Source organism: Corvus kubaryi, unplaced genomic scaffold (genome assembly GCF_017639235.1).
Source record: "Corvus kubaryi isolate FWS band 111438036 unplaced genomic scaffold, C.kubaryi_AGA036_p1.0 71, whole genome shotgun sequence".
NCBI lineage: Eukaryota > Metazoa > Chordata > Aves > Passeriformes > Corvidae > Corvus > Corvus kubaryi.
In genome coordinates, this window is record NW_024582059.1 from 16775252 (window position 1) to 16790221 (window position 14970).

Here is a 14970-nt window from a genome sequence, read left to right on the forward strand (position 1 = left end):
TATAGTCTGGCAGAGACTGCAGGAAAGATTTTCAAATAGGCTTTTCAGCATATAAATAGATCTTTTCAACAAACATTGCTAATCTCGTTATGCTTCTACGTAGTCCTTGCTATGCAGATAAGACTTGTCCAACCTGTTACTTGGTACATGCTGTTATGTAAGTGAAAAACTCAAAAGGATAGGAAACCTTTCTTTCATGCATTATGTGTTTGCTGCTAATTCCTATGAAAGTATGAAAGAACTTATCTCTTTAGTATTTTTTAATTTTTCTTAATCTCAATTTAGTTACAGTACTATCCTGTTCATAGCATGTTAGATTTGATTTACTCAATTGTTTGGGAAGGATTTACACTGAGAATGTTTCACAAGAAATGTTATAAAGTTGCTCTTGTGTTTAATAAAGTTGCAGGGAATTAAAAATTCAGGAGGCAGAGTTGCATATATCCATATTTCTGAGACAGTTTCAAATGCTCATATTTGCAGGTTTTGCTTTTGATATGCCTCACAGCAAATTAAACCACTGATAGCATTTGATGTGGAGTTAATTCTTTGAACAGCTTCAGGTTTGCAGTCGGAAAGGAGCAAATTCTCAGGCTGATGTTACATTCTTTTACACGCTGGGCTTTGAGCTGCATTGAGCTGTCAGCTCCAGGAGTCTGTGCTGGCCCTCAGCTGGGATGGTCACAGAGGGAAGAAAGGAGGACCCTTCGGACTGTGCAGGAAATCTGAGGTGAAAGGCTCTTGGGCTCTGCAGCAGTCTCACTGCCAGCCCTTGCAAGCTGTCTGACAGCATTTACAACAAGCTGGCTGAAGTCAGGTCTTTAGAAAACAGGGGTTTGGGGATGGCTGAAGGGAACTAAGCTAAGCTGAGCTGTGTGTGAAGTGAGTGTGGCAATACGCGTATGTTAAGGCACCTGTGGACCTCATGGCAGAGTGACTGATGGAACAGGAGCTACTTGGCACAGCATGGACAAGGTCAACTGAGAGCAGGCTCCTGGGGAAAGCCAGTGATATATTCACTTGGCCAGATGTGCAGGGATGGTAGCTATGTGAGGAGAGTTGTGTGAGAAATGCACACCCATGAAGCAGCTGCTCACTAAACATTTCTGGTTTTCTTCTACTAACTGTGTATCTTGTTGAAATTATTTTTTGCTGTAGTGGAGAACAATAATGTTGGGGTTTTTTTAGTGGCATTTAGGAAATTCTGTAAAATCAATGAACAAAAGGCATGTCCACTTGAATAATTTTAATGTAGTCCTAAAATAGAAAATGTACTGCATTTGACTTCCTGCACATGCAGTAAGCATTTCAGTATCCTCTCAAAGAACTAAGGTAGTAAAATAGATTGTAAGCCTTGAACCTTTGATTTTACATGCAAAATTATTTCACATGGAAAATTAAACATTAGTTTTCTGAAATTTAACAGCTGATATCACCTGGATTATTATTTTTCTTTTTTTATGTTGCTGCAACTTGCTTTTTATCTTAAGGCCTTTTAACTGAGAAGTCTTTCAAAGGCTTATGACTTTTATGAGGATCCTGGGGAAACTGTAACTGGGTTGGAGGGGACTGTTGGGCTTTGCTTGACTGAGTACTTCTGTGTTACATCAGGAATAACATGTTTGGACATGGGTAGGTCTAAGAAGCATGGTTTAATTTTCTATAATTCCCTATAATCAGTAAACTGAAAATATGTGTGTGAATCAAAACGTTTTAATTGTGTGAAAAAATGAATTAAAATAGGTCTGGGAAATTAATATTAAAGGAAAAAATACTTTTTCTTGATCCCTTAATTATTTAGCTCTCTTTCAAATAGTACTAGTTTGCAACAGCCTTTTTGCCTAATCTCTCATGGTTTGCCAGTAAAGGACATTGTTTTGGAGCATATTTTAAAGAAATAGAAAACTGATTTCATTTTTACATTCTGCTCTTAGTACGTTTCTACTGCAAACACGCAGTTCTCTTGCTGCCTTTAAACCTATTGATTTTACTGAACAACAAGAACAGCAAAAAGAGAAATTTCAAGGCAAAAGCAAATGAACAGGTAGGATAGGTTTTATATAAGGTAGAATGTAGGTTGTGCCCCATGCTTTTTCCCAGGCAAACCTGGGAAAACAATAGTTCATCCCAGGTGCTGGATTTCTGCCATTGAGATGAGGAATTCAGAGGCAGATGGGTACAGTGGGAGATTTCATGCACCATTTCACTGAAGAAAGTCTTCAGACTGCTCGGGCAGCAGCTGATAACCACTTCTGACTATTTCAAGTACGCCTTGTCAGTGTTAGAGACACTGATATTTTGCAAGTGATGGGTGAGTTAATAAAATATCCCAGTCCTGCCTCTGTGTTTCCGCTGGGGAACACCTTCTCCCTGTGCTGGGCAGTTGTGCACACATGTACGTGCTCTGAAAGGCTTGCTGCTCACCTCGTGGTAGTTACCCTGCTGCTGTGCTCATGCAGCTGATTTAAAGAGCCCTACCAGAAAGATTAGGCTTAGAGGTAACAGCTGAAGACAGGCAGTGAGGTGCAGAGTGCTGGAGGATCTGGCCAGGCTTAACAAAACTTGAGATTTGGCACTCTTTCATTGATTTTACTTCAGTCATGTAATTTTCCTGAGCTGGGGTTTGTAAGCTAATGAGTTAAATTTGTTTACATGTCTCAGGCTGACTTAAACAATCGAGAAAAATACATGATGTTTTTTATTGTAAGTGACATGTAGATAATCAAGAGGAAGAAACACTGTGGGAGGGGGTAATGCTGCAGGGCAGTCCGTTCCCAAGTAGTGAGAGTTGTTCCAGGTGCTGTTAATCCTGGTGGAGAGCAGAAGATATCAAGCTGAGTTTCTAATGGGTCTACTCACTTTAATTTTTCTTGCTGCCCACCTCCTGCCTGAACACTGACTTAATCCAGATTGCCACTGTGCTGCTCTGACGTGGACATGCGTGAGTTCATGTCTACATGCTCAGGTCACAGCAGTTGCCAAGTGCTTTATCTCCATTTTCATCACGGGGAATAGTCCAGCTTGCAGCAAGCTCCAGGTGCTTCCCTGCAGAGGCAGGGAAGGTGCCACTCGAACAGTCGCTGCAACAGCGGCTGGGGCACAGGGCTGGTGACCCTGCTGTGCCAGCATCCCTGTGCTTGCCCTGTGGCAAGTCGGGAATAATGCCAGGTTGCATTTTGTGGATGAGACTTCGTGACTGCAGCTGACTTTTAAATCCATAAAAATGGGAAAAGGTCACTTCTGAGACAATCGTGGGTGACTCAGAATCCCCTCTCTGTTGGAGCAGGATCTGCTCAGCAGGGAATGCCGCTTCTCCATAGAAGCGGATTCTCAGACAAAGCCAGGATGTAGCGCGCTGTCAGAGGGATCTGGGTGTACCAGCTGAGCCTGACCAGATTGGCCCTGGGTCTGAGAGCTCTCTGTGGGAGGAGGCACTTGGGGCTATGTGAAAATGTTTGCTCAGCTGTGCAACAGAGCAGTGTTGATGAGTTAGTGGCAAACTGAAGCCTCCCATTTTGATACAGAGAGTGAAGTTTAGAATAACTTATTTTTCACTGTCACCTCTGCAAAGTAAACCCATTTGGGCAACTGTCTTATCTGTATCCTGACAAAGCTAACTTTTTGATCCTTGCTGATGAAGTGAGAAGAGACATGGATGGGCTTCTCTTGGCTGCAAAAGCTGCTCACATGGAAGCTCAGCCTTGTCTCGGCTGGTTCACCACAATCAAGGTGTGCAGCTAGGAGAAGGCTCTCAAAACCTGGGGAACTCCTGGACTTGGGTCCCATCCTAAGCTGCACTTCTAGAGCTTCTCCATCGGCTGCAGCCAAGGCGCCAGCCGCCTTTCTGTGCATACGCGGTCACTGAAATAGCACTTGAACTGCAGATCTTCACTCACCTACCCAAAAAGACACGCATGCCTTCAGGGCTGAATGGCAGTCAGAACACTCACGTGGCTCGGGGAAATCCTGGGATGTGTGCCTGTGACTGCCGTGTACGGAACGCCTTGCAGAGGCGAAGTGGTCAGGATTTTTCATTGCACATACCCGGTGATTTAAATTTTTCACATTTCCTGCTTTGCCTGCCACATCCAGAACAAACAAGGCCTTGAATTCATCAACTCCTTGTCTGCTTTCCTTGTAATTACACTTCACACAATCACACCTTCTTAAAAGCTCTTGTAGGATATTTGCATTTAGATGGAGAATGACAGCTTTCGTGTTCCCCATCTAACTTATAATTAACACCTTTTCTGACTGTTCTATTAACGTCACCTACATGGGGAGAGGCTGTAAGCCTGGGTTACTTGAGAGACTTCATTTCTACAGCATCTCAAGTAGAGAGGCTGCCTCTTGGTTTGTTCAGGTCTTCAGCTATGGCACCATAGTTACATGCTCTATAATTGTCACGTTTTTCCAGATTTCCTAAGTTGGTGTTGTAGGTGGCAATTTATGACTAAATAATAGTTAGATTTTAAACTTTTCAGGGTGTGAGGGAAAGTTCGAGTCATAAACTTTTCACTTGTTTGCCTTTTTTGAGTAGGCACAAGAGGTTGTTACTGTCAGTTATTTGCATCTTTTGACAAATCTTTTTCCTCTTTTGAGACTTCATGGACCACAGGCTGAGAAATCTTGGGGTGTGTTTTTAAGTTCACAGCCATTTGCACTGGGGTTTAGGCTCAGTTCTATGAAGGATCTGTCATGTTTGAAGAACATCTGAGAGTTCCCAGTTTCTGCTAAAGTTGCTGGGCGCTGCAGGGACTCAGTTCTTCTCAGGAAAAGATCAGGCTTACTCCTGGGAACTGCTTGATGATCAAAGGCCTATTGATGCTGAAAGGAAGCAAAAACCTTTTAATGGCTGAGTAATGAATATAACTTTAAACTTGGCAACAGTGGGAGGAAACAAATAAGTAAGAATTTGAACCCAAAGATTACCACAGGAGAGGCTGAGATGATGATTAATGTTACAAAAGTAGAACTGGTTTTTTTTCCTGGCAAAAGCTAACTTAGCTTCTACTTAAGCAAAGTGGCAGTTTCCTTCTGCCTGTTACAACATCCCAGCCTTCTCTGCTTCAATTTTTTTGTGTAACCTAGAGGGCTCTGTATTTAAAACATAAAAAGAGGTGTATTCAACATCATTTTTCCATATGCTTTGAAGGAAAGGTTGCAGCAGTGCTGCATTTTCTTGGAACATTGTTTTTGTTCAAAAATATTTGACAGGAGGTTTCTTACAGTCATTGTAGATAAACAGGTGGGCTGTGAGGCCTTGATCTCTTGCTTTGTGGGTCTGATGTCCCTGTCATACAGTCAGTAAACAGGGCTGGATAGACTTGATGAGTTGAAGGAGCTAGAGGAAGCAAAATCTTGAAAAGCAAATTCCAATTCATATTACTTCAGTGTGAAGATATGTGTTTTTGGGAAGCACGTACCAAAGCTGATTGATGATGCTGATGCAGAAAATTATTGACTAACTGTACCATCTGTTGTACTTCTGCCATATGTTTTTCTCTTACCATTTGTGTATGTTCAAACTGTGTGTTTTCTGAGAAATAGTGTTTGATGTGAAACAGAACTTAAAAAAATTCAGCAAGTAGCAACTTGTCAATGTTTGCATAAAGGAAAGGAAGCAAAGGTTGGGCCAAGGAGTTTTTGATGCTGTTTGGTATTAACTGTAGTGTTGTCCTTTCATCTGCTTGTGTTGCAGTCACTGTCAGGCAGCATAGGTGATACCAGTGTGAGAGCTGAGCACAGCTGTGCTGCTCAGGAGCTTTCTGTGCCATCCCTTTATCCACGTTTCTTTTCAAGCTCATGGCCTGATGAATGAACTTGCATTTTTAATCTTTGTAGATGTGATCTTGGCTCTATAAATTGGTGGCAATTCTTCTGTGGAGACTTTCACAGGAATAGAGCTGGGATGCTGCGGCAAGGCTGTGGTGATGCATCCTTGTGATATCTGTTTAGTTGTGTCTTGCCTTAAACAAAAATGTCTCTCAATCATGATCAGCAGTTTCTTATGTGAAAAAAAGAATCATTTTTAATGCCAAAACAGCTTCAATCAATTTGTGTTTTCCTGCAGTTGTACTAAAATGAAATGTTGTGTCTCAGTGTTTCAGAGGAAGAGGTTCTGCATGTTGAGAGGGAAGTGAGTGTTTTTTGTATGTTTGCTTTTTAGACTTTCTCCACCCCTTTTCCCTGCTCCTTGGTAATTCCTTTTGGGAGCCAGAACTAGATCTTATTACAAATAAAGCAGATTTTTATTTTCATTTCATTTTCATTTGAAGAATGCATGGGACAGAAGAGGCAGAATTTCTTCCTGCAGCAGTCTGTTTTTTGAAAATGTTGTCATGGTCTGGATTGTCACATATCAGCATTTGAAACTCTGTAGTAAGGATAGGCATGTCACTGAGAGCAGCTTCAGAGCACGTCGGTATTTGGTGGCTTGTGTTACAGATCTAAGTCTGGATGATGTTGTGGGTCAGGGTGTGTGCTTTGCTGAACTTCCTGAACCAAATCCCTTTTTATGGGAGCCAGTGCAGTGCCTTCACCTTGGGCTGCTTTGAGCCTAGCAGGATTCTACTGTTTCAGTCTGTAACAAAGCACAATTTCGGGTTTTTTTTGGGGGTGGGGGTGATCTGTGCGTGTGTCCCCCAAATCCCAGGCTCCCATGTGCTTGGTGTGTTGGTGCCGAGCCTCAAGGTCCAGTTTCCCCAAGCTTTTCCACAAACCAGTAAGGAAGAGCTTGGGGGTGGTTTTGAGGTTTTGCTTGAGTTCTCATTCTAGGAGAATCTGAGTATCAAAGCTGTGAGTCTGATGAGGTTCCTGAAGAACAGGGGTTCTCCCTGCAGCTTTGGCAGAAGCAGGGTTGGGGCTACGCGTGCGCGAGGGACGCCTTGCTGGAGCCTGGCAGAGGGCGTCTCCGCACGGGTTTCCTTGCTGGCGCCTGGCAGGCCATGGAGACCTCCTCTCCTCTTGGCACGAGGCCACGCAGGGCCTGAGCTGACCGTGGTTCTCAGAGGTTTTCTGCCTGGCTTCCTGGCACTTGACCTTGAGGTAGCTGCTGTGTGAGTTACAGCATAGCCCAGGTTTTCAAAAGGTTTTCATGATACCTATATGATAAAGTAGAATTGGAAGGAGTTTTAGCTCTTGCATTCAGGTAGTTTGAGGTCTTTTCTGTAACTTGGAGAAGGGAGGGCTGCTGCTCTCAACTGCACGATTAAATAAGTAGCTACTCAGTGTTTTTTCCCCTTATCCTCTGCTTTTGAAACTGTAGCTTCTTGTGTTCAATGAAGTTGGAGGAAAACTTGGAATGAAAATTACATTGACCCAATTCAGACAGGGAGGCAGAGGGTGGATGGCAATCCTGAGCAGCAAAGGAGAGGGGAATGACCCCTGGTCTGGCTGCAGGGGCAGTCAGCTGTGCATGGCCAGCAGCCTGGGCCACTGTACCCCGTGAGGATATGAAGACTGACCTCGCTGAGCATTGCCCGGTACTCCCGTACGTGTGCGAGCACCCGTGTCCGCCGGGATGTTCCCAAGCAGGCACCTTTGTTTCTTCTCAAACCTTCAGGAACTGGCACTATGGCAAATAGGCGGTGTCCCTGCCCATCCCATCTGCCCCCCTTCCACACTCTTTCTAAAGAATTTATTGCTGGGAAGAGAGCTTGGGGTCAAGGAAGGTTCAGGGAAAGAAAAGGCCTTTAGGGGTATTACAGCTGCTGTCTTTGCAGCAAGCAGCACGTAAGTTGTTTTGCATTCAGTGTCAGGGTACATATAGGAAACATAGCTACTTCTCATCATAAACATTATTGTTGTGAGAGACTCAAGTGGTTAAGGGTTTTCCTTTTGTTTGAACGTGATTAGAACCTCTGAGCAAAACAACTTGATTACTCTGAATTTGGGTGCTTGCCAGCCTAGAAATAGAAGGACATCCGTAATTCTCATGGATGTAGCGCAATGTTTTAGTAAAAAGCAATTTTCAGGGTCATAATATGTGGCCTGCCTTTTTGTGAAACACATTCACTTAAATCATTTGCAAGCATACAATTTCAGATAGTAGGTATAGCTAAGGTTACTTCTAGCTTGCCTTATAATTATTCCTAAGTTTTTGCTTTTTGCAGTTGGTGTCTCCCACACCTGACTGCACAAAGCTGTCCCGGTGCACACACAGGGCAACTGCCCAACTAACTGCTTATAGATAGGAAATTGCTGGCATGCAAAATGACATCAGATGCACTGGGGAAATGGTTCTATTACACAGTTTATTATGGAAGGATTGTATGTATTTACTGAAGCAGTGGTCTGTGATTCCTGTTTCCTTCTTTTTTCTTTTATGAACATTTAAAATTGTTTGCAGAAGTAGGGTACATAGATATTACTGGACACTTCTCTTTTGCTATATTTGGAAACAGTTCGGCACTAGCAAAGGTGGAAACTATGCTAAATGTGCACAGTCTAACCCCGAATATGTTTTTCTGTCTTAGTGGTGCAAGTATATCCTTACTGCAGTTCCATATATAGAAATTTGCCATCCGGCAGCATCATTTTCCAGAGCTCCCATTGAGTCAGGAAACCCCCTCTGCAGCAGTCAGACCTCTTGGGTAACTGCTACAGCAAAGCCAGTCCTCTGCCTCTCCTCTAGGGATGATTAAACTTCCAGCAGCAGATTATTGGTGTAGCATTTGGGAAGATGTCACTGGTGGGGAAGACAAGGCTCTTCTCGTGCAAAGTGGGACACTTGAGAATTAGCATGTTTGAAGAAGAATATAGGAATTGTATGTATATAGTAGACTGTGCAGTAGAGTAGAATTAGGACAGGAGAGAGACGCCTGCGTGCTTTTTCTTCCCCAATGTCTATAAAGATTAGAGGAAGAGATTCCTTTGTTTTGTAGTAGTATTTCAAAGGCAAGGTGTAGTTTAAAGTATCTGGTTTTCCGCGAAGTCTTTCTGCTGTGCATGTGACAGAGGTTTATTGGTGCTTTGGTGTGGGGCTGGTGGAATTGAGTGCATGCAGATGTGGTTGAGGAGGAACAGGAGGATTTGACCTGGCGTTTTCTGGGTTTCTGAGACCTTTCTAAATACGTTTGCACGATTGCCTTAAATGCAACTACACGGGTTTCTTTGTGAGCAGCTTTCAAGCCTGTTTACTGCCAAGTAGGCAAAGTTCACTGTTTGAAAGTGGCAATACCTTCAAAATGATGGATTCTCTTTTACTCCTGGGTGAAGAGTTGGGGTGGAAGTCTGGAGGAGAACAAGAATAGTAGTTTTTCACACTTTATTGTTGCAAGTGGATTTGCCAGCTGGTGTGCTTATCACCCCCACTGACTGCTTCTCAGTTTGTTTCACAATGAAATGGATGGGTAGTTTTTTCTTTCCCACTCTTCTTGAAGGATGGTATCAGGAGTAGAAATCACTGAGAAGGATGCACGTACCTACCTCGTGTGTCACGTTACTGTGGTGTGCAGCAAATTCTTGATGTAACTTATTTGTTAGCTGTAACCATCCCGTGGATTTCAAAATTACTTTCATTCTGGATGTATGCCATTGTCTGAAAACCAGGATTTCTGTACAAAGTAGATACTTGCTGATAACACTGGTGTACAATGTTAATCGTCCTTCATTTCTCTCTTTCCTAAAGCTTGTGCAATGAGGACAGAAACTTGCTGCGGATTCGAGAAAAAGAGAGACGGAGTCAGGAGGCACTGGAAGACAAAAAACAGTTCTCTGAGAAGACTCCCCTCTTTGCAGAACCTTACAAGGTAATGTTATGGGCTGTGGTGGGGGAAGAGAGGAGGAAGGAGGGTTGGGGTGGAAGAGGAGAGCTGTGGCTCTACATAGGGTGTAGCAGACTTGAGCATGATAAATACAAACACGACATCTTCCCATCTGCTTAATTTTATTTCCTCAGAGTATGTGCTTGAATCTCTGTCGGTTGTGCAGGAGCAGTATGGACTTTAGACTGTCCTCCTGTAGTTAGAGGGAGAGTGCTCAGGAGCAGCTTGGCTGCCTGTCTGCCTGCAGCTATATAACAAATGGATCTGATTTTCGTGCTCCTGGAGGCTGCAGGTGCACCAAGCTCAGGTTGGAATAACTGATAGTGGCTCAAGCAGTCCTGCCTGCTTTGGAGAGAATTGCAGGATCAAGATGAGCTTGCCACTCATGGTGATGTGTGGTGATTAAGTTAAAATCCTGAAGAATGTCTCTTCCTGAGCTGGATCTCTTGGGGAGCTTTTGAAATATCCACCTCTTTGTTCTTCTGTTGCAGACTAATAAAGAAGATGAGTTGTCAAGCCGAATTCAGAACATGCTGGGCAATTATGAGGAGGTCAAGGAGTTAATGAGCAACAAATCCTGTCAGAACCTTATAGGGATTCCAAAGAGTGTTGCCCCTCTGTTTCCCCCTGGACAGCCTGATCACCCATACTTCCCTGAGAAGGCCATCCGTACACTGCCATCTTCATTCCAGCACCCGACCCGCCGTCCACCTGTGGGACCCATGGTTGTAGCCCCTCGTCCTCCAAGCCACTCTAGTCACTACCAAAAGGCACAGTCAGGAACAGAACCACCTTCAGCTTTGCACACCAAGAGCCGCAGCTTACCCAGCGCTCGGAGCCACGGTCAGGAGCACGGCCGTGGTGGCCGGGACAATCAGGCAGGTTTTCCCCACAGCCACAATGACAAGCCTGGGAGTGGGGAAGGTCGTGCTCATGGCCTGCAGGCCTCCCCTTTGGCGCTTTCCCCGTTCCTGCCATGTTTGTTGTCTTCTCCAGTGGCACCCCTGTCACCTCTACATTCCAGCCAGCATATCAATTCCAGGTCACAGAACAGCAGCAAAAGTTATGGGTCGACCTACAGTCAAACCAAATCATTACAGGACTTAGTGACAGGATCGCAGGAGAAGGAAAGTTGGGAGAACCCAGTCGTTACCTTGACCAGCACCACTCAGCCTTCCTCTCAGACTTTTCCCCCTTCTTTGGCATCAAAAGCCAGTGCAATGCAGCAGAAACCAACTGCCTATGTCAGACCCATGGATGGCCAAGATCAGGCACCATTTGAATCCCTGGAGCTCAAACCTCTCCTGGAGGAATACCATGAAGGACCCAAAGAAGATGTCTCAGATTTGAAGGCAAAAGTTAAAGCTGAACTATCCGAGTTGGAAACCTCTTCTGAGCCCAAGGAAGAGACCGATGAAGATCTCTCAGATTTGAAGGCAAAAGCCAAAGCTGAACTATCCAAATTGGAAGCTCCTTCCGAGCCCATAGAGGTGAGTGCAATTTTTGGGGGTCTCTGTTCGAGCAGGGCAAGTTTGGCTGTGGAGGAGCAGGTCAGCAAACAGCAGTGACTGCCAGATGCAATGATGACTCTGTGTGTGTTACCCTGTTTGGAAGGTGCATTTTGAGGTTCACCTGGGTGTGAGATACCTGTTTGAATGGTGAAAATGTGACACTTCCTGTGATTTTTCTATTGTTTTCTCAGTGAGGCTGCAGCAGGTTTTATGGTTCGAGCCTGCCTCTGTGCCCATAATTTTTGTTTTCCTCAAAGACTTGTTGAAAAGAAGGGGGAAATGATACGATGAGAAGATAAGGTGTTGATGCAGAGTGTCAGTACTTTGAGTGGTGGTGGGTGGAGGCCCCAAATCCTCACTGAATATTGGGACAGCCAGCAATGCAGTGAATTCTGTGGTCACCTGCGCTTTGTGATAAGGGACTGTGAACACCTAAGGATTCTCCTCTGTAAGTTTGTAAAATCTCACTGTAGATCCACAGGAAAGTATGACTTGATACTGCAAGCTTCCTTGTTGTACTCCATCAGTTTTTGCTGACCCAAGGCCACCTCTGATTTGTCATGTGGGATGCAGGCAGAAGCCCAGCCTGGTAAAGCAGTGGGAGATGAGGAGCAGCACTGTAGATGTGCTGTTCAGCAAATGCAGCTCCTTTTCCTGTGCCCTTCGAAGCCCAGTTTCAGCTGTGCCAAGGGAGCAGCACACTGACTCTGCCTGCCTTGTGGCTTGGCCTCCTGTGAGCTCAAAGGCACTTGGTCCCCTGCTACATTTTGAGATTACTGTGCTCATCCTTCAGCACTGAGGTTATTGCTATGCCCTATGGGATGTAGCATCCCATGGTGCTGACCTAAGGCAGCTGGGCGAGGTGAGCTATGGAGATTGTTTCAAATAGTATTTTGCCACCTTTGTAATGAAAAGAAAGAGTGTGGGTGCAGTCTGCTTTTCATGGAAAAGGGTGTGGATCAGCTGCGAATGGCTGTGGGCAGTATCTTGTGGGAAATGAGAGGAAACTGCCAAAATGACATTGTTGAGAAGTTGTGAAAATACTTTTGTGCTGAGAGACTTTATTTGCTACCAAGTAGGTTTGGCATTGCACATCACACCTCAAAACAGGAAGTTCACTGAGGTCCACATTACCTTATTTGTTTAGCTGGATATTTTACTCCTGGGAGATAAAAAAAGCAGTGCAGGGCATCACCTTCTACATTATCTTATTGTCTCATCTGCATTATTGTCTTATCTCTTTTCCCATCCCCATACTTATTCTGTCATCTCATGTATCTCTGGTTTAATATGAATTTTGATAGGGCAGCATTAGCTATGACTCTGTGTGCTGAATGAAACCTTTTTCTCACTTTCTGTTGGGCATGTGAGTCTGAGTCCAAATGCCCATGAAAATCCTACCATTGCCAGTGCAGGAGTAGCATTGCTCATGCTCCTTCTGTTAGATCTGTAGCAAAGGAAGAACCCAATAAAAAGGGAATTGAAGATAATAAGAGAAATGGTTTTGCGCAAACCAGGACCTGGATTTTAATTATATGCTTAGTCCCTTTTGAAGCTGATAGAGGAACCTTTTTTGTGAATATGCTAAATGATCCTCCTTTGCAGAAGGGATCTTTAGGCTGTGGCCGCTGACAGTTTTCTGTGCATAGGCAGGGAGGAGCACAGGCATTTTGGATAATGGCTCTGTAAGCTCTAATGAGAAACACATTACTTCAATTTCTGCTTTTTTCAGTCTTGTCATTGTCATGTTTGCTAATTTCTGTTTGGTCTCAGTGATAAACATCTGTTTGATAATAGAGCCCTCCAGTGCTGAAGCCTGGAGAAGAGGAAGAAACAGTGAGGTTGCACCAGTGGATATATGGCCTGTGTGCTAGATGTACAGTACAAGAGAGCCTGATTGGGGGTCTGTTGGCTGATGAAAGGTCGTCTTTAGTTTTTGGTGAAACAGGAGCTGCAGGGAGGCTCCTGCCCTGCAATGACCCTGACAGTGAATAGGTTTAGACCAGAAGAAACTCTGCTGTTCTTCCCTCTTCTTCCCTGACCTGTTTGGCCCCAGTTTCCTGAAGGGCCACATGCCAAATACAGTTTTTCCTGTGATCTCCCTTGACATGACTTAGGAAAGCCATTTCCTGAACCACATGTGTTCTGGTTAATTGAATTTCTGAGGCGTGTTTCACCTGCAGCTGTAGATTCATTATTGACAGCTTCTGCTCATGGGAACACTGAAAAGTTCAGCCTTCCAGCCCGAATAGACACACAGTTTCACTGTAGAGTGAGTGAATCCAGAGTGTGTAACAGTGCAGTGTCTTACTTTGCATTCAGAGACACTGAACAGCTCCTTCCCCTCTTCCCCAAATCCTTCACTTTCAAATGTCATCACTGTCCATTTAAGGCATCTTTCCAAATTTGTTGTGAGAAAGTTTGAAAATATAGCACACATGAAGAAGCTTAGATGTATCCCTTCTCTTCATGAGAGAAGGTGCCAGGTTTTACCTCTTCCTCAGCACCTAAACAAAGATGCTTTTAAAGCCATTCTCTCTCTCCATGTCTCTAGGAGAGCTGCAGCACCAACAGAGACCCTTGTATTGCCTCCATTGACACAGACTGTGATGTGTGAAAGGGAATCAGCTTGACAGCAGGGCAAGAAGCAGCGAGGCTGTTTCAAGGAAGAGTGTTTATAAATCCTCAAGCATTATTAAGGTCATAGTGTATGGAGGAATGTATGGCCCTTTAAGTTCACTGAAAATTTGGCTTTGTTTTCCCCAAAATTTTGTGTATGTTAAGGCATAGCTCCTTTTACCTTGCATAATGAGGCCTCATTGGACTCTTCTGCCTGTGAACTGGGAAGCAAATAGGGAAACAGCCAATTTAAAACACGGAAACAACAAGAAGCAACAATGAAGCAGCCCAGATATGTTAAGTCTTTTTAGTAACACTGTATTATCTTTGAAGCACAGGGTACGCACAAAGACCTCTGTGTTCAAATTGCTGTCATTGGGCTGTGTTTTCCTCAGTAAACATTTATCAATGGTCACCAATTAAAACATGGTTGATGTATAGTAAATAATAATTACTAAATAGCTATGAAAAAGTTTGGATGGCAAATATAGAAAGTCCATTCTAGATAGATAATTTTTCACTGGACTTCTCTTTATGGCACCTGAGTTTTTTCTACTGGCAGGAGTTGTCAGACAGGTGAATCCTGTAAAGTAGAAATAAATGTATTGTTTTAATCCTGCATCCTTTCAAAATGAAAATCTTTAAAGACATATGTAGCACTGTTGGCCTTATGTAATGAATGCACAGTATTCATTCATGTAAGTTAGGATTTAAGCTATTGTTGTCATCTTTCTACCAATCCTATATGTATTTCTCATTTACTGAATAGAAGGGAGCTTGTGTTTTGTTTGGAGTTTTCCCCCTCACCCCTCGTATTCCGTTTTTTGACTATTTTTTTCCTTGCTTTGCGCCAAGGCAAGTAACAAGGTGTTACTTCTGTGTCTCTTCTGCTGCCCTTTTTATAATCAGAAGTGCCTTAGGTGATTGGAGAAGGGTTTCCATGCTTCACCACAGGCATTGTGTCAATTCGTCCTGTTGCTGGTGTGTGACTGCTAAAGAAGCAGATCAAACGTGAATGAGAATTGTTACTTTTTCTGACTGTTTCGGGTAAGAAAAGTTTTAAAGGCAAAAAA

The 14970-nt window shown here is 43.8% G+C and overlaps 1 protein-coding gene across 2 annotated transcripts in view; it reads left to right on the forward strand.

Annotated features, from left to right (window-relative positions):
* The window catches only part of AFF1 (AF4/FMR2 family member 1), a 68288-nt gene that overhangs the window by 13319 nt on the left and 39999 nt on the right, over positions 1–14970 (forward strand). For both annotated transcript variants that reach the window (XM_042049565.1, XM_042049566.1), the window contains exons 2-3: positions 9632–9752; positions 10259–11257. In XM_042049565.1, the coding sequence (XP_041905499.1) occupies positions 9632–9752; positions 10259–11257 (1120 nt within the window). The remainder of the gene's footprint in view (positions 1–9631; positions 9753–10258; positions 11258–14970) is intronic.